This window comes from Gobio gobio (assembly GCF_949357685.1).
Source record: "Gobio gobio genome assembly, chromosome: 23".
Lineage (NCBI taxonomy): Eukaryota > Metazoa > Chordata > Actinopteri > Cypriniformes > Gobionidae > Gobio > Gobio gobio.
The window spans coordinates 137732-157500 of record NC_137119.1 but is presented as its reverse complement, the minus strand read 5'-3'; the positions used below and the strand labels follow the sequence as shown (position 1 = coordinate 157500).

The following is a 19769-nucleotide window of genomic DNA, read 5'->3' as shown; positions in this document are numbered from 1 at the left end:
GAAAGAGATCTATTTCATCCCATGACATTAAAAATCATCTACATTTAAATGACATCATGGGTGTGGCTTGTGGTGATAGTGGCACCAGCTGCAGCGGTAAATGTGACATATTCGAGCGATTTAAAAAAATTATCCTGTTTAAATGCATATTGCCTGCCGTGCACAGTTATGCTGATGCCACCGGCGTGGCGGTGCCACCGGCTTGGGCCCGCCATCGCTGCTCGCAGCTTTAATTATTATTATTATTATTATTATTATTTTATCGACTTCTCGGGCACTTTTGGGGCCCTTACCATGCTCAAAAACTCTTGAAACTTTGCACACACATCGGAATGCGCGGCCATCAGAGCCGGGCTGAAGCTGGTACCCGGGCGTGGCAGGGGGGCTCGACAGCGCCCCCTAAAGTGGTGTCTGAAAACTTGGTCTATATATCAAACACACTTGCACGTACATGTATGAAACTCGGTACACATATAGACCTCATCGGGCCAAACAACTTTCGTGCTCTAAGTTACGTGTCAGCCCAACAGGAAGTGAGCTAATATGGGTTGTTCTGAAAACACATGCTCTGGAATTTAATATACTCCTCCGAGGCCATTGTTTCAATCAGTGCCAAACTCGGTCAGCATGAAGTCAAGACACAGAGGATGCTAAATTGCGAACGGATTTTTGATATCTTAAACGGTTTGGCCGTGGCGAAGCAACGAATTTATGGCGAGAAAAGGTAAACAGGAAGTGTGTAATAACTTGTGCAAACATTGACTGATTTGGATGAAACTTCAGCTGTGTGTTCGTTGTAAGAGGCCGATCACATGGATATGACTTTTGTGAGTCAAAGTTATAGCGCCACCAACTGGCAGCAGGAAGTGTGTCACTTTCAAAAATGCTTTGAATCACCATCTTATTTTCACACGATTGACTTCAAACTTCATCAGTATAATGTGAAAACATGACAGATAGAGACATATGAATGAATTCCTGATATTTCAAATAATGCTGCCATGGCAACATGTCAAAGTTTAATAATGTTTTTGACTGTTTGTGTGCCCTCCCCTCTATCACCAAAAGGGGGCAGTGTTGTATTATTTTTGAAACTCCCTTTCTCTCTCTCTCTCTCTCTCTCTCTCTCTGTGCTTGCTTATGTGATTTATGAGGACACAAATGTGTATGATGACATGGGTATTGTATTACAACGTAGTGGTTAATGTGGACATGAACTATGACACTATATCAGTACAGGACTCATTTTCTAAATGACATTTGAGTTACAATTCTTTTCACCTGACAGCCGTGATTTCATGTACTCATTCAGACAGAACTCTTTTTTTAAAACAGGAGTGTGAGTGTGTTTTCTATACATGTGCTTTACAGAAGGTCATGTGCTGTGTTTGCAAAGATCACTTTTGACACATTTGTCTTTAAATTCATACTGACATAGTTCAAATTTATTTAAAAAAAAAATTCACATTATTTTCTACAAGTGTCTGTTTATAAGTGTCTTTTTTCACAGAAAGTTTTTGTTTAAACGTGAATATTTGTATAATTCAGGGTCTAAGTTTTTACGTTCTCCTCGTAGGTGATTTATTCAATCTCCACCAAACTCGGTCAACGTGAAACGGAAGCTTAACGCATTAAAAATATTTAACGCAAATAACACAGCGTCCGTTTTTATATCCATTTTTGCTTAGCGTTACATGATCACGCTCCTATTCATGTAAATGCTTCCAAGCGCGACAAGACACAAGAGCGCGCGCTGTATGCCAGTGTCCTGTCTGTGTGTGTGTGTGTGTGTGTGTGTGTGTGTGTCAGTGTCCTGTGTGTGTGTGTGTGTGTGTGTGTGTGTGTCCTGTCTGTGTGTGTGTGTGTGTGTGTGTGTGTGTGTGTGTGTGTGTGTGTCAGTGTCCTGTCTGTGTGGATGCGTCTCATGTCAGCTAATCAAGGGACACTGACACACACACACACACAAACACACACACACACACACACACTCGACGCATAGATAGACTCGCGTCAGTTTCCTGCTCACATCGAGTTCTCTTTTGCTGTTGAACAAACAATAACACAGAGGATTTTGAGTATTCCCATACTGTCTTAAATTAGTTAAATAACGTCTTAAATGAACTTTAAAGAGTTGTGAGGAAATGAGATGCGCGGGACCGCGCGTGAGATCCGCGGTTGTTCTTAAAGTGACAGGAGCACTGATGATGCCTGTCATTAATGTTCATCAAAGAACAACGGGAACAGAGAAAATTGTAGCTTTAATGATGATTCATCTATATTTCATTTATTATTTATGCAGTTAAGGAAGGTTTGATAACTATTACATTTCTGTATAACAGGGAAGGCCATGGGTAAATATAACATTTATTATTTTGGGTTTATTTAAAGATTTTTTTAAGTTCACTTAAATTAAAAGTTGTTTTTTAAAGACTAATAAATGTTGAAATTGGGAGCTTTCAGTTATACTGTAATGTAACGTCATTAATGTTTCATAGAGAATTTAGTATCAGTGATACTGGTCTTCATTCATAAAAAATGACAATACAACACATATTTACAATATGCTGTCTTTAAATTGTTTCTAAATTAATTTGGAGAGTAACTGAAATTATTACAATATCAAAATATTACAAACTTAAAATATTAAAAACTTGCGATTAATCGTGATTAATTACAGAAAAAAATGTGATTAATTAGTTAATTTTTTACTTTACAGTCATTAGCTCTGACCAACAGGAAGTCAGATATTTTGGTTTGAACGTGAATATTTGTATAATTTCTCTTAGCATGCTTGAAATTGCTTGAAACTCAACACACACATCAGAGATGTCAGTCAGTGGAAATGGGCAAAGCCTCAGAAATGCGTGTGTTGGAGGGGTGTTTATTACAACATAATCATGGTTTATGAAGACATTTCATGTGTCCCCGTAAATAAAAATAGCTTTAACAGCATACTAAACAATTTTTTAATAAAAATGTAAAAATGCAGAATGTTTTCTGTGATGGTAGGTTTAGGGGTAGTGTGTGTGTGTGTGTGTGTGTGTGTGTGTGTGTGTGTGTGTGATATGTAGGCTTAGGGGTAGTGTAGAGGGATAGAATGTACAGTTTTTACAGTATACAAACCATTAAGTCTATGGAATGCCATCTGCCTGTCTTTCCCCTTCCCCCTCTCTATCTGTGTGTGTGTGTGTGTGGGGGGTCTCTCTCTCACCCTGTGAGTTTGTGTGTGTGCCTTTCTCTCAGTCCTTCCCCTCCCCCTCACTCTCACTCTATCATTGTGTGTGTGTGTGTGTGTGTGCCTTTCTCTTTTGATCATAATTTAACCCTTTCACATAGGCTATCACAAATAACTATCACTTAAAATAAAAACGTCATGTGATGTGTTTGCCAAGATCACGTATGATGCACATGTCTTTAAATTAATTATTTACTGATATAATATAAATGTATTAAAACATAAATTTCACATGATTTTATAAAAGTGGCTATTTATAATAAACTTCCATAAAATGTAGACACGCATCTTACTCTTACCTGACACTGATATTAAAATCATCTTTGCAGTTTCTGTGATTTGGCTCCATTTATACATTTTTTATTAAAAAGAATTTATTGGACCACCCATATTGAAATGAAAGCATGTTTTATGGTGCATAAGATTGGTGCACAAACGGTAGCTAAGGTAGCTCAAAAACACATGAAGAGAAGTGTTAGAATAAAACAACATCAGCATTCGAATGGTATTCTGAACTCATTCCAATTTGACCTTTGACATAATCTGACATGAAATTCATATAAATTTAATTGATCTCATAGATGTGGCTGTTGTGGTCATAGCAGCACCAACTGCTGCAGTTAATGTGGTGAATTCAGATGACTTTGACATAGTCCTTTTATGTTTTCCCATTTTAAATGCCTATTGCCTGCCGTGCACAGTTAAGCTGATGCCACCGGCGTGGCGGTGCCACCGGCTTGGGCCCGTCATCGCTGCTCGCAGCTTTAATTATATTTGTCTTTCTTCAGAAAAAAATATTAACAAAATATTTTTTTTTTAGCCAGGTCTGGTCAACTCTGGTAATTCAGTATAAATTCAGTAACTTCTCTTTGATTTCTCCAGATCTGGTCCTGTGGGCGTCAGTATCTCACAGTGATCACAGTTCACACCTGCAGTGAAGCCCCTCCCACAACAATTCACCAATAAATACTGGGAATATTCCCATCATCCTACAAGAGAAGGACAAACTCCAGGTGTAGCTGCTGAAATCTGTGTGACTGTTAAAGATGGAGTTTATTAAAGAGGAGATTGAAGACATGAGTTATCCAGAACCATCCAGAATAAAACATGAAGAGACTGAGGAACAAATAGGTTGGTGTCCATTCTTCATTCTTCATTATTGACTGCTTTAGTAGCTGTGAAATAATAATCAGTATATGGATGATAAATGATAGAGAAATGCATCTAAATTATCATTTTCAATCAGTTTTAATCGTAGTGAATGACAGAACTGACCTTTGCACATTAAAGATACTTTAACACTTTACAATAAGGTCTCATTTGTTAACATTAGTTAATGTATTAACTAACAATCAACAATACATTTGTTACAATATTTATCTTGGTTAATGTTAGTTAATAAAAATCCAGCTATTCATTATTGGTTCATGTTACTTAACAAATGTTAACAAATACAACTTTTGTAAATGTTGAAATTAATATGAACTAAGATTAATAAATGCTGTAGAAGTGCAGTTCATGATTAGTTCATGTTAACTAATGAAACCTTATTGTGTTACCGATACTTTATACTCACACAGACTGTCTTGTTTTCTGCTAAGTGTTTTTAATTTTCACATTTAACCTCATTGAACTGATTCTGACTACTTTATATGTTTATTTTAGACCAGACAGAAGTGAAGGTGCAACAACACAAACTAAATGATGTAAAGAAACTCTGTGACTTCAAAACTCAAGAAACAAAAGCCAAAAAGCTGCACACCTGCTCTCAGTGTGGAAAGAGTTTCAGGAGAAAAGGACACCTTAACACACACATGAGAGTTCACACTGGAGAGAAACCGTGTACATGCACTCAGTGTGGAAAGAGTTTTACTCAAACATCAGTTCTCAGTGAACATCTGCTCATTCACTCTGGAGAAAAACCATTCAAGTGTGATCAGTGTGGTAAAGATTTTAAATTATCAGCAGATCTAAAAAGACACCTGATAGTTCATTCAGGTGAGAAGCCTCATGTGTGTTCTCTCTGTGGAAAGAGTTTTTCACTACTGGAAAGTTGTAAACGGCACCAGAAAACACATGATGGAGTGAGAGATCATGTGTGTTGTGACTGTGGGATGAGCTTTACTAGAGCTGACTCTCTGAGACAGCACCAAAGAATTCACACTGGAGAAAAACCTTACAAGTGCTCATACTGTGACAACAGATTCACTCATTCTGGAGCCCTGAAAACACATGAGCGAGTTCATACTGGAGAGAAGCCGTATACATGCACTCAGTGTGGAAAGAGTTTTTCTCGCCTATCAGTTCTCAGTGAACATCTGCTCATACACTCTGGAGAAAAACCATTCAAGTGTGATCAGTGTGGAAAGAGTTTTTCTCGATCATCAGTTCTCAGTGAACATCTGCTCATTCACTCTGGAGAAAAAACATTTAACTGTGATCAGTGTGGGAAAGGTTTCCTTTCATCATCATATCTAAAAAAACACCTGATAGTTCATTCAGATGAGAAGCCTCATGTGTGTTCTCTCTGTGGAAAGAGTTTTTCATGGCTGAGCAATTTTAAACTGCACCAGAAAACACATGATGGAGTGAGAGATCATGTGTGTTATGACTGTGGGAAGAGCTTTGGTACAACTAGTCAGCTGAAAGAGCACCAAAGAACTCATACTGGAGAGAAACCTTACAAGTGCTCATACTGTGACAAGAGATTCGCTCAGTCTGGAAACCTGAAAACACATGAGCGAGTTCATACTGGAGAGAAGCCGTAATACTGTACTCAGTGTGAGAAGAGTTTCAGAGATCCAACAGGTTTAAAAAAGCATCTGTTTATTCACTCTGAAGAAAAGCCATTTTACTGTGATCAGTGTGGTAAAGATTTTAAATCGCCATCAAATCTAAAACAACACCTGATTGTTCATTCAGGTGAGAAGCCTCATTTGTGTTCTCTCTGTGGAAAGAGTTTTTCACGACTGAAAAATGTTAAACTGCTCCAGAAAACACATGATGGAGTGAGAGAGCATGTGTGTTGGGACTGTGGGAAGAGCTTTATTACGTCTACTCATCTTAAATTCATACTGGAGAAAAACCTTACATGTGCTCATATTTTCTATATATTGTAATCATTATGTTGACAACTTGTAATAAATACTTCAATGAGCTCACGGTTTCTGGCTTAAATTAATACATTGTTAGCTAACTGCGTGATTTGTATATGTATATTTCTGAAATGCATAACTTGGACACAGTCTCCTCTGATAACAGATCACTCTAAATTGTAATGTAGACAAATGCAGTTTCTGTAAAGCTGCACTGAAACGATATGGATTGTGAAAAGCGCTGTACAAATAAATATTAATTGAATTGCGACAAGTTTTTCCACTCAATAGTCAACAACTCTCACAGTGTAAATAAAGTCGGATTGGATTGTGTCTAAATAGTTCTTTCTAGAATTAGATATATTCATGTCATTTAATTGTGTACTAATTTGTCTTTTGATACATGCAGTAATGAGAAATAAAACAGAAACAACATCTTGTCTTGATTGATGTATTTAATGAACACTAATCATCACAGCTGTTCGTCATCTAGGTTATCATCATGTGTGTATTAGTTCCTCACGTCACTCATCACTCTTTCTTAATACTGTAATAAATATGTTTGGGATGTACAGTATTATTGTCAACCAAAGGATCAGATTTCTGTATCACACAAAGAGTTGGATTTCATTTTTGTCCTTCATTATTGCTGCATCCAAACCAGAATTCTGGCCATGTCTGTTTTATGATATTTAGGGCATATTTGCCCTAACAGCTCAACTGTACCATATATTTGCCAAAAGTGATCCAAATTATTATTAACTATGTAGGTCATATTTGCCATATCAAATGTGGGTCACTTTAGACACCCACCTACATTTTGGTGTAATATACTCTGGCCATATTTGCTATGCCATTTGTTGGCCACATTAGGTTCACATTCAGAGGCGCCAGTGATTACTGTCCCACATCTTTGACAAAACTGGCCCTAGATAAGTTTTAAGCCCAGATAAGCCATGTTTGCTGCAACACATCATTTGCACATTTACTGTAAATGTTAAAAGTAAATCATGAGAGTAGTTTCATTTTGATTTAAAAAATTGCAACTGATTCTATGTTAAAGTTTTATCCTGAAACGAGGAGAAGTCATGACATATAATTAGACAAAACACTTTTATTTAAACACACTCTTTACAGAGGGTCTTGGTCCAAGAACACTGATGCCCTGTACAGGAAGGGACAGTGTCGAATCTATTTCCTTAGAAGGCTGGGGTCCTTTAATATCTGTAAAAAACTGCAGCAGATGTTTTACCAGACGGTCATCGCTAGTGTGCTCTTCTATTCTGTGGTATGCTGGGGGGGGCAGCATTAAGAAGAGGGACGCCGCACGGCTTGACAAGCTGGTGAAGAAGGCTGGTTCTGTGATGGGTGTTGAACTCAACTCCTTAACAACTGTGGCAGAGAGGAGGACCCTTAGCAAGCTTTTGTCCATTGTGGACAATGTCCATCACCCACTGCATAGTACCATCTCTAAGCAGAAGAGCACCTTCAGCAACAGGATGCTGTTCCTGTCCTGTTCTACAGACAGACTGAGGACATATTTTGTTCCTCAGGCGATACGACTTTTTAATTCATCCTTGTGAGCAAGGCATAATATCGTTTCCCTTTTGAGAGGTCTCTCAAATTGCGTATGGGAAAACTCCTTTTCTCGAGAATATCAAGCAAAACTTTTATTCATATAAGTATCTATGTAAAACGCAGTGCCGCTGCTGATTGGCTGTGCTGCGGCAACTGCAGGAACCTATGGCGAGGCAGCTGAGAGAGCGAGCCAATGGGGGTCGCTAGAAAAACCCGCCGAAAAGGGTCTCCTAAATTAGCATATTGAGGCTATAAAAGACCGTGCTTCACCATAGGAATCAGATTTTATCTCCTTCAGCGACACCATCGCTGACCTCCGGAATAAAGCAACCACCGTCAACAAGCAACCAGCAGAACCCTGCAGCATTGAGGACGTCGGATTCCTTCCCGGTCTCTGCCTTCAACACCTGCCGTTCCAGCTACTCGTCTGCCCCGAGTGTGATGAGATGGCGCTGCAGACCCTGAGGACTCGCCTCGCCATCTTCGACCAGATTCCCGCCCCGCCCGCGCCTCTTGGACCACGCAGGAAAAAGCGTTGCGACCAGAGGCCACCTGAGCGTTTGAGCGGCTGGCCGGTCATGTTCACCCAGGAAGAACAGCTCCCCTCCCTTGCAGCGGCCTGTTCCGTTTCCTTCGGTGGACCAGCACGAGAGGAGGACGAAGACAGCCTTTCTATGGCTGCATCTGACAGCGAGTGGTCAGATTCTGTCTCGGAGCCCCCCTCTTCGACGCAGACCGCCACAAGCGCCAAAACCAGCGATCGTGGAAATCGCCCTACTCGGCTCGCTCCAAGTCTGCATTTTCCCCAGCGCTCTCAACTGTTGACGGCGCAAAGGAAAAAGGCTACGAGAGTCTTCCTCCCCTTGAAGAAGCCGTCGCTGCACACCTCTGCCCGCCCTCTTCCAGAGGATGGCAGGCCAGGGCTCAACACCCCTCGAAACCTTGCCGCGCCACTTCAGCTCTCGCTGGCCGAGAATATGCCTCCGCCGGCCAGGCTGCCTCGGTGCTCCACACCATGGCCGTTCTTCAAGTGTTTCAGGCCAGACTTCTCCGTTCTATGGACGAGTCTGTTCCTGACTCCGAGACTCTGAGGGACCTGCGCAGCGCCAAGGACCTAGCCCTTCGCGCTACTAAGTCCACCGCACAGTCCATAGGAAAGAGCATGGCCAACCTGACAGTTTTGGAGAGACACCTGTGGCTGAACCTAACCGAGATGAAGGACTCGGACAAGGCCTCCTTCCTGGATGCCCCCATCTCCACCACTGGTCTTTTCGATCCGGCAGTAGTGGGATTTGCTGAGCGTTTCACGGAAGCGCAGAAGGCGTCGCAAGCTATTAGGCACTTTTTGCCTAAACGCTCCAGCTCTTCCTCTGGTCGTCAAGCCAAAGCTCCGCCCCCTCAGCCTGCTAAGGCGGCGCCGATGACTTCACGGACCCGCTCTACTTCCAGGACACGGCAGCGCTCTCGTTCAACTAACCGCAGCAGACAGCCTGAGTGACGGGGACCTCGACCCAAGGCTGTGTTGAACCCCGAGCCCCCGAAGCCACAGGGAGAAAAAGAAGGTGGTTAGGTCCCTCGGCCGGACCCCCACCTCACCCTCTCGGTCTCCCAGTTCCCTGCAAACAGGGATGCTGCCACAGGCCATCAAAAAGATCAGAGAGACAGTTTCCACTGTGCTTTTAATAGCCCCGCTATGGAAGAAACGGATATGGTTCTCCGAGCTGATTCAGCTGTCAGACACAGCCCCATGGCCTATTCCGCTGAGGAGGGACCTCCTCATGCAGGAGAGAGGAAAAATCTGGCATCCCAGTCCCGAACTATGGGCCCTCCACGTATGGCCCATCAACAGATACCCGGGGACCTCTCTGAAAGAGTTCTGAATACTATTTCTTAAGCCAGAGCCCCCGCAACCAGGCAGCTCTATGCTCTTAAATGGTCAGTATTTTCTAACTGGTGTACAGCACGAAACCTCGACGCACATTTGTGCGAGGTGGCAGAAGTGCTCGTCTTCCTTCAAGAGCTACTGGACGCGTGTCGTTCCCCCTCCACGCTCAAAGTATACGTTGCCGCCCTAGCAGCTTATCACGCTCAAGTCGCGGGACAATCACTGGGGAAAAGTGAGCTTATCGTACGCTTTCTTAAAGGGGCCAGGAGAATGAACCCGCCTCACCCCCCCCCCTCAGTCCCTATATGGGACCTTGCCACAGTATTAGAGGCTATGAAGGGCTCCCCCTTCGAACCGCTTCAGTCTGCGAGCATAAAGCACCTGTCACTCAAAACCGCATTTCTGCTGGCACTGGCCTCAGTTAAGCGGGTGGGTGATCTACATGCACTCTCCATAAGTGCTTCCTGTCTTGAGTTCGGGCCTAATGACTCCAAGGTTGTCCTCAAACTGAGACATGATTATGTACCCAAAGTGCCCAGTCAGAGCATTGAGAATATACCTAGAGCGCTCCGCCCCTTTCAGGCAGTCAGATCAGCTCTTCATATGCTTCGGTGGGCGCACTAAAGGCTGTGCTGCCATGAAACAAAGACTGTCACACTGGATAGTGGACGCTATCTCACTGGCTTATAAGTCTAAAGATCTCGTTTGCCCTATAGGCATCAAAGCCCATTCCACTAGAGGCATGGCCTCGTCATGGGCATGGTCATGTGGCGTTTCTATGGAAGATATCTGTGCGGCGGCAGGCTGGGCCTCTTGACTTGACATGCATTTGGCAGACGCTTTTATCCAAAGCGACTTACAGTGCCCTCATTACAGGGACAATCCCCCTGGAGCAATGTGGAGTAAAGTGCCTTGCTCAAGGACACACTGGTGGTGACCGCTGGGATCGAACCAGCAACATCAGTTCAGTGGTTTAACCCACTGGACCACCATCTCCGCTCCGTCCACTTTTATCAGATTCTATAATTTGGAAGTTCCTGCTTTGCAAGTGGGAGTTTTCTCCATCTAGAGGCTCTATCACAATCCTATGGGCCCGTATCGTGTCCCATTATTCATGTACAAATTGTTTTCACAAGCATCTGTTACATTATACCATAAGGCCCAACTATGTCCGGTCAGGTGTTCATACGGCCCGATACTATCTGGCCTTTTTAATTCCCTTTATAGGCCCACTCTCGTTGGCTTAACCAGGGATTTCATTACTGTCCATTTCATGTGTCTCTGGTTCCTCGTACCAGGTTGGGTCCGTCAGCACGCACAGCGTTTTAAATTGGGTTCCCATACGCAATATGAGAGACCTCTCGAAAGGGAATGTACTCGGTTTCTCTCTTAACCTCGGTTCCCTGAGAGAGGGAACGAGTATTGCGTTACGGGTATTGCTGCTTCTCAGGTATCGCTTCAGTCGATTTTTAAAATCTGATTCCTATGGTGAAGCACGGTCTTTTATAGCCTCAATATGCTAATTTAGGAGACCCTTTTCGGCGGGTTTTTCTAGCGACCCCCATTGGCTCGCTCTCTCAGCCACCTCGCCATAGGTTCCTGCAGTTGCCGCAGCACAGCCAATCAGCGGCACTGCGTTTTACATAGATACTTATATGAATAAAAGTTTTGCTTCATATTCTCGAGAAAAGGAGTTTTCCCATACGCAATATGAGAGACCTCTCTCAGGGAACCGAGGTTACGAGAGTAACGGAGTACGTTTTGGGCTGCTTGTCCTGTTTTACTGTTTTAATTGTAACTACTGGAAACCTGAATTTCCCTAGTGGATGAATAAAGTATTTATTTATCTCTATCTATCTATATCAACCAGCTAACAAACAACACCACATAACACAATATACATATAAACTATTGTGCATAAATAACACTTAGAATATGAGCTTAACTTCGTTTAACGCTGAACATGACCTGTATGTAAGCTGAGGAGTGTGCGCTAATAATTTCAGTGGAGCTTTAACACAAAACAGGAAACTCGTGAATATTCATGTTATTTTTCATAAAAAAAATTTAAAAATGTATTTTATGATTGTTTTGTACAGCACTTTGGTCAGTGTAAGCTGAATTTAAATGTGCTCTATAAATAAAATGTACTTATCCTCATGTAACCTCCGCCCAGTGTCACCGAAAGTCTCGAGAAGGGTCTGACTGCAGAGCCACAGTTTTACCCCACAGCAGTTTTGCCCGCGCAGACGCATTTCATTGTGAGAGTTTTATGCCGTCGAGATGCATGTTACGGCACTGGAAGGGGATAATTTCCAGAAGTTTTCAAAATGCTTTTCTTGCACTTATTCATGTCAGAGGTTAGGGACAACAAAAACGCTAGCGTGTCATCCTTTTATAACCCTGAAATTTGAATTTTATTTATTTTTTAAAATTGTGTGTAATTGCCCTTGTATAATTTTATAGTTAGTGATCAATGGTAATGATAAAATAATGGTATGTTTAACATGTAAATTGTAAATGTAATAAATAATAAATAAATGTAAATTAAATTGTATTCCAGGTTATGTCTCCAACAAATGTATAATATGTTCACACTTACATTTACATTTATGCATTTAGCAGACGCTTTTATCTAAAGCGACTCACAACTTGGGGGTACAATAAGCGATTGGTCGTGAAGAGTCGAGTGAGCGCAACAAGTGCCTGAAATACTTAGTCTGTGTACATTTCTCAGTGTAGCACAGGCTAGAGTAGGGAGGGAAAGAGGAGGAGAAAGAGGTTAAGTTTTTTTTTTCTTTAAGAGGTTAAGTGCTCATGAAAGAGATGAGTTTTTAGTTGACTTTTGAATGTAGTCTACGAATCAGCGTTTCGGATGGCGGTGGGAAGATCGTTCCACCAGCTGAAAACGTTTAATGAAAATGTTCTGGAAAGGGATTTTTTGCCTCTCTGTGATGGTACCACAAGCCTTCGCTCCTTAGCTGAGTGAAGGCTTCTGGTGGGGGTGTGGATTTGTAGAATGGAGTCAAAGTATGCAGGAGCTGAGCGCGTGGTGGCTCTGTAGGCAAGCGTCAGCGCCTTAAACTTGATGCGAGCAGCGAGTGGTAGCCAGTGCAGTGAGATGAAGAGTGGTGTGACGTTGGTCCTTTTGGGCTCGTTGAAGACAAGACGTGCCGCTGCATTCTGGATCATTCGAAGTGTTTGGATCGCACAAGAGGGGAGTCCAGCCAGAAGCGCATTGTAGTAGTCAAATCTAGAAATAACCAGGGCCTGTACAAGAAGCTGTGTTGCGTGCTCTGTTAGGAATGGTCTGATCTTCCTGATGTTGTAGAGCGCAAACCTGCATGAGCGAGCTGTCTTAGAAATGTGTTCTCTGAAGGACAACTGATCATCAAATGTTACTCCAAGATTTCTGACTGACTTTGATGGGGAAATCAAGGATGTACCTAACTGGATGGTGAAGTCATGTTGTATAGTGGGACTGGCGGGGAAGATGAGGAACTCAGTCTTTGCCAGGTTGAGCTGTAGGTGATTTTTACTCATCCATGCAGAGATGTCAGCCAGACAGCTGGAGATTCTTACAGCTACTGTGGGGTCGTCTGGTTGAAATGAAAGGTGGAGTTGAGTGTCATCAGCATAGCAGTGGTAAGAGAAGCCATGTGCCTGAATGATGAGTCCCAATGAAGTAGTGTAGATGGAGAAGGGGAGAGGACCAAGCACTGAGCCCTGAGGAACCCCCGTGGTCAGTTGATGTACTTCAGATCCCTCTCCTCTCCAGGCAACCTTGAAAGACCTACCTGTGAGATAAGACTCAAACCAAAGGAGTGGAGTATCATATGCCCGCAAGTTATCTCCAGAAACAGGCTAGAAGTAGCTGACGGGTATCTGCAGACATTTTATGATGTCATTTTGCAGACATCATGACCAGCAGCCATTTCACCCTGTAGCCCAAGACTGGTTTCCCACTGAAGCTAGGCAGGGCCGAGCCTGGTTAGTACCTGGATGGGAGACCAACTGGGAAAACTAGGTAGCTGCTTGAGGAGGTGTTAGTGAGGCCAGCAGGGGGCACGCACCCTGTGGTCTGTGTGGGTCCTAACACCCCAGTTTAGTGATGGGTACACCATACTGTAACGAGCACCATCCTTCAGATGAGATGTTAAACCGAGGTCCTGACTCTCTATGGTCATTAAAAGGATGTCCTTCGATAAAAGAGTAGGGGTGTAACCCCGGCATCCTGGCCAAATTTGCCCATTGGCCCCTGTCCATCATGGCCTTCTAATCATCCCCATATATATACACGATTGGTATCATCACTCCTCTCCACCATAAGCTGGTGTGTGGTGGGCGTTCTGGCGCAATATGGCATCCAGGTGGATGCTGCACATTGGTGGTCGTTGACGAGATTCGCCCCTTCTATGTAAAGCGCTTTGAGTGCCTGGAAAAGTGCTATATAAATGTAACAAATAATTATTATTTTTGTCTAAGTTTGTTGCTCTATGGGCCATTGAAATGCACACCTAACATGCATCTGCATTTACATCTGAAAGACTGCATTTTAGATTATGGACCTGTTTATTCATTTTGGTGCTTCTCTTTTGAACGGTTCAATGGAATGTTAGGGCAGTATCATAATAACAACAGAAATATTGACGTTCAAATCATGAGGCATTTTCAACAGAACCAACAGCTTTGAATGCCATTGCCTTACGATTTCGGTAGTGAATTTATCAACATCCTAAAAGACAAAAAAAATAATTCCATGTCTCTTAATGGTGCCACTGACATGTTGTATATAAAACAGCATTGCTACTTCTCATCTGAAACACTTCCTTTAGAGGATGTTGAAAATATTGAGCTGTTACCCCATTCCAGGATGTTGTGTTTGAAGAATCTGACAGGGATATTCTGTTATTATTGTACCATAAAATTTATCCTAACAATTGTGTCCTCCAAGTGGCACATTTGCCCAAGACTTGCACTAAAGTTAAGAATCTTGGAGTGACACTGTCTGTTAATAATTGCAGCGCTGAAAGATCTGCTTGTGTCTCTGCTAGTGAATCCAGCTTTGACGAACCAGACCCAAATGCAGAGCTACGTCCTGGAATCATAAAGAGATTTCTCACATGTACTCTACAGCATGTTGTTGCAAAGGTTACATGGTTGCACCCTCATCCAGACAGACATTTCTTTGGGAACCCTGTGGAGGTGTGGACTTTGCAGGGCACACAGACTGATTCTGTAGCAGCGTTCCTACCTGTGGAACGTATTGCAGGGAGATGTGAACTAAGTACATCAACAATCAACTATAAACTTTTGCTGAAAATGTACTCACCCTCATGTCATCCAAGATGTCCATGTGTTTCTTTCTTCAGTCGAAAAGAAATTACGTTTTTTGATGAAAGCATTCCAGGATGTTTCTCCATATAATGGACTTCAATGGGCTCCAAACGGTTCAAGGTCCAAATGACAGTTTCAGTGCAGCTTCAGAGGGCTTTAAACGATACCAAACAATGAATAAGGGTCTTATCTAGCGAAACGATCCATTTCTGTGAGAAACCAAGCAGTATTTGTACTCTATTGGTTCTTAAGATGGCGCCGCCGTGCTCGGTCGCCGTTCAGGTCGCTCCGCTAAGACTTTGCTTTTATTTATTATTCTACTCTCTTTTACTCTCTATTTTTTCCAACGGATCATCTGCTTTGATCTGTTACGACAGCAAAACACTTCTGGAAATTGGTTACCGCTACACTGACCTGTTTCAGGACACTTTCTCCAATCTTCCATCTGAGATTCGGCGGGACGCCGAGTTGAACAATGGCCACTCGAGTCGACGGCGAAGATTCAAAAAACACAGCGGGAAACGCGCTGGGATCCGCAACAGACTGAGAAAAAGAGCATTCAGTCCTCCTCTCCCGAGCATTTTGCTCGCAAATGTCCAATCCTTGGAGAATAAGATGGACGATCTTAGAGCCAGGATAAGTTTTCAACGGGACATGAGAGACTGCAACATCTATTGTCTGTCCGAAACATGGCTCACGCCAGCGGTCCCGGATACAGCCGTGACGCCGTCCGAGAACTTCTCTGTTTTTCGGATGGACAGAACAGCCGAGGCCGGGAAATCTAAAGGCGGTGGAGTGTGTTTCATGATAAACAAGAAATGGTGCGATCCTAGGAACATCTCCATTCTTTCGCGATCCTGCTCGCCTCACTTGGAACATTTAACTCTCATGTGCCGGCCTTTCTACCTACCGAGGGAGTTTTCCTCGGTCATCGCCACTGCCGTTTATATTCCACCACAGGCAGACACGGGGCTGGCTTTATCTGCCCTCCATGATGTGACCAGCGGCTTCATAAACAAACACCCCGACGCTGCTTTCATCGTCGCGGGTGATTTTAACAAAGCTAACCTAAAGAAAGTATTGCCAAACTTTCACCAGCATGTCTCCTGTCCCACACGAGGAGCAAACACACTGGATCATTGCTACTCTCCGTTTAAGAACGCCTACAAAGCTCGTTCACAGCCAGCTTTTGGCAAATCAGACCATGCCGCCATTTTCCTCACACCGGAATATAAACAAAGGCTCGTTCAAGAGCCCCCGGTGAGGAGGGAAGTCAAACGCTGGTCATCCCATTCAGAGATCACGCTACAGGCAGCTCTTGATGACGTCGACTGGGACATGTTCCGCGCGAGTTCTGAAGACGTCAGCGAGTTCACAGAAGTGGCGCTCTGCTTTATTAACACACTGACAGAGCAAGCCACACAAACAATAACTATAACGTCCTTCCCTAATCAGAAACCGTGGGTGGACAGTTCAATCCGCACTGCAGTTAACACGCGCACTATCGCGTACAATGCCGGTCTCCAAACGGGGGATATGAGGGAGTACAAAGCTTCATGTTACGCTATAAAGACAGAGTGGAATCTCATTTCCAACTCAACGACTCCCGGCGGATGTGGCAGGGACTGAGGACCATCTGTGCTTTTGGAACTAAATCCTCTGCAGAGGTGAGAGCTGATCCGTTGCTGGTGAACGAGTTAAACTCTTTCTACGCTCGCTTTGATGGTAATCGCGGCAGCGCGACTCCGGCGAGTGACGCGTCAGAGAGAGTCCCTCAGAGCAGCAACAGTCACGTGATCTCTGTCTCGGAGGACGAGGTTCGGAGGGCACTCAAACGTGTGGATGTCAGGAAAGCTGCTGGGCCGGATGGTATTTCAGGTCGTGTTCTGCGGTCCTGTGCTGATCAGCTCGCAGGGCTCTTTACATCCATATTTAACGAGTCCCTTGCTACATCTGTTGTCCCCACCTCCTTCAAACGATCCTCCATCATCCCTGTACCTAAGATCAGTAAACCCTCTTGCCTAAATGACTATCGTCCAGTGGCTCTCACATCTTTAGTCATGAAGGTCTTTGAGAGACTCATTAAAAACAACATTTGCTCCTCCATTCCTGACACTTTGGACCCTCTTCAGTTTGCCTATCGTCCCAATAGATCGACTGAAGATGCCATTTCTCACGTCCTTCACTCCTGCCTCACTCACATCGACAGCAAAAGTGGGAACTATGTCAGGCTGCTATTTATTGACTATAGCTCAGCCTTTAACACCATAGTTCCCATTAAGCTAACACACAAACTCCTGGATCTAGGCCTGAATTCTTCTCTCTGCCTCTGGATTGAAGATTTCCTCACTGGCAGACCCCAGGCGGTGAGAGTAGGCCAGTTCACCTCCACCTCCATCACCCTGAGTGTTGGAGCTCCACAGGGCTGTGTGCTGAGTCCCCTGCTCTACTCTCTCTACACCCATGACTGTTTGTCCACACACAGCTCCACCTCGATCATCAAGTTTGCTGATGATACTGTTGTCCTGGGTCTCATCTCCAACAACAATGAGACGGCATACTTGGACGAAGTGGAGCAACTGACATCATGGTGCCAGGACAACTGTCTCTCTCTGAACGTTAACAAGACCAAAGAACTGATTGTGGACTTCAGGAAGAGACAGCATCGGTCATACTCCCCTCTCATGATCAGCGGGACACCGGTAGAGAGAGTGAGCAGCTTCAAATACCTGGGTGTGAACATCTCAGAGGATCTGACCTGGACTACACACATCCAGACACAGGTGAAAAAAGCCAGGCAAAGACTGTACCACCTGCGCCAGCTGAGGAAATTCAGGGTTTCACCAGCCATCCTGAAAACTTTCTATCGAGGGGCGATAGAAAGTGTCCTGACTCAGTGCATCACAGCGTGGTACGGGAACAGCACCAGTCACGATTCCAAAGCCCTGCAAAGAGTGGTGCGCTTATCCGAGCGCATCTCAGGCTCAGCTCTCCCGTCTCTGCAGGACATCTACACCAAACGCTGCAGAGGTAGAGCTACTAAAATCATCAGAGACATTAATCACCCTGCAAACTCTCACTTCACCCTGCTGCCATCTGGTAAGCGCTTCCGTAGCCTGATGGCAAAGACTGAAAGACTCAGGAGGAGTTTCTTCCCCCAGGCCATCAGACTCCTGAACTCAGTCACGTGACTTCACTTCACCCCCGCACACACATAAACATCCAGTTTATACATTAACATCCACATACTGCCACTGCACTGCACTTTACGTTCCTATTGTTACTGTGTAACAACCTGTAATAAACCTTGCACATTATACTTCTTTATATATACATATATATATATATTTATGTTAACCACTTATTTCTAAGTCTACAGTTTATCTCACTTATCATATCCACTTATTTATTTATTTTTTTTATTTTTATTTTTTATTTTTATATTTTAATTTTTATCTTATTTCCTATTTTTATCTTTTACTTGATTTATTTATAATTCTACTTATGTTAATACTTTTTATTCTAATTTTATTCTATTTCTATTTTAATTTCTTGTAACTGTTATTTGCACTGTCCATGGAGCGGACCTGTTTACATTTCACTGCCAGTTGTATATTGTGTATATAACTGTGTACGTGACAAATAAAACTCTTGAATCTTGAATCTTGTATTTATGCTATTATTTTACCTCTTATCAGACAAACGTGATCATCTCTGAGCTCCGACATAACTTCCGCTAAGTGAGGTCAAAATACGAGCCTGGTCATAGATGTATACATAGATGCCTCATTAGCGCTTACACACATCAGTAGAATGAGGCATCTACAATCAATATATCTATTACCAGGCTCGTTATTTTACCTCACTTAGCGGAAGTTATGGCTGAGCTCAGAGATGATCCCGTTCGTCTGATAATAGGTAAAATGATAGCATAAATACTGCTTGGTTTCTTGCAGAAACTGATTGTTTCGCTAGATAAGACCCTTATTCATCGTCTGGAATCGTCTGAAATAACGTATATGGGTCGCTCACTTCCTGTTCTGTGGACGCGGTTCTGGAAATGCGGTTCTGAAACTGGCTGCAGCTGGAAACTATAGGTTGTTTGCAATCACGTGGTTCTGATGACGCACAAAATTCAGATGAAGGGCAGGAAGTGAAAAACAGAATGGACGAGATGGAGGAAAGTCCGTATTGTGCTGGTTTAGAAAGCTATAAACAGAAAATCACAACATATGTTGGACGTGATCCTTATGTAATGAAGAGGACCAATTTTTCTACTTGCCTGCCATCTAGACGGCTGATATAGAGAATGTGAAGCTGCTGCCACGCCGTGTTGAGTTCTGGGCTGGTTTGTTTATATCGCGCTGCCTTTCTGCAAGTGAGTTTAGGTTATTTTGATTTTCTGTCAACTCGTAATTGTGAAATTGTAGGTCATTCATGCTGCATCGACTATTTCCATATGAACTCACACCATCGTTCAGGTGGAAAACAGCGTGAGGAGGTGACAGATGCTGGATAGCAAATCTAGTAATAATGTCACTGATTAAACCCACTGCCAGTCACTCAATAAAAAATCACATTGCTTTTGAAAGGTCTGTATTTTATTTGGTTTAATTAACATTACATTTGTGAGTATGAT

The 19769-nt window shown here is 43.2% G+C and overlaps 1 protein-coding gene across 1 annotated transcript in view; it reads left to right on the top strand.

Annotated features, from left to right (window-relative positions):
• Positions 1 to 6906, top strand: part of LOC307119673 (uncharacterized protein) — a 54206-nt gene extending 47300 nt beyond the window's left edge. Inside the window, exons 2-3 of the mRNA XM_079806092.1 lie at positions 4118 to 4366; positions 4901 to 6906. Of these exons, the coding sequence (XP_079662218.1) occupies positions 4282 to 4366; positions 4901 to 6003 (1188 nt within the window). The 5' untranslated portion in view covers positions 4118 to 4281 and the 3' untranslated portion in view covers positions 6004 to 6906. The remainder of the gene's footprint in view (positions 1 to 4117; positions 4367 to 4900) is intronic.
• The last annotated feature ends 12863 nt before the right edge of the window (positions 6907 to 19769 follow it).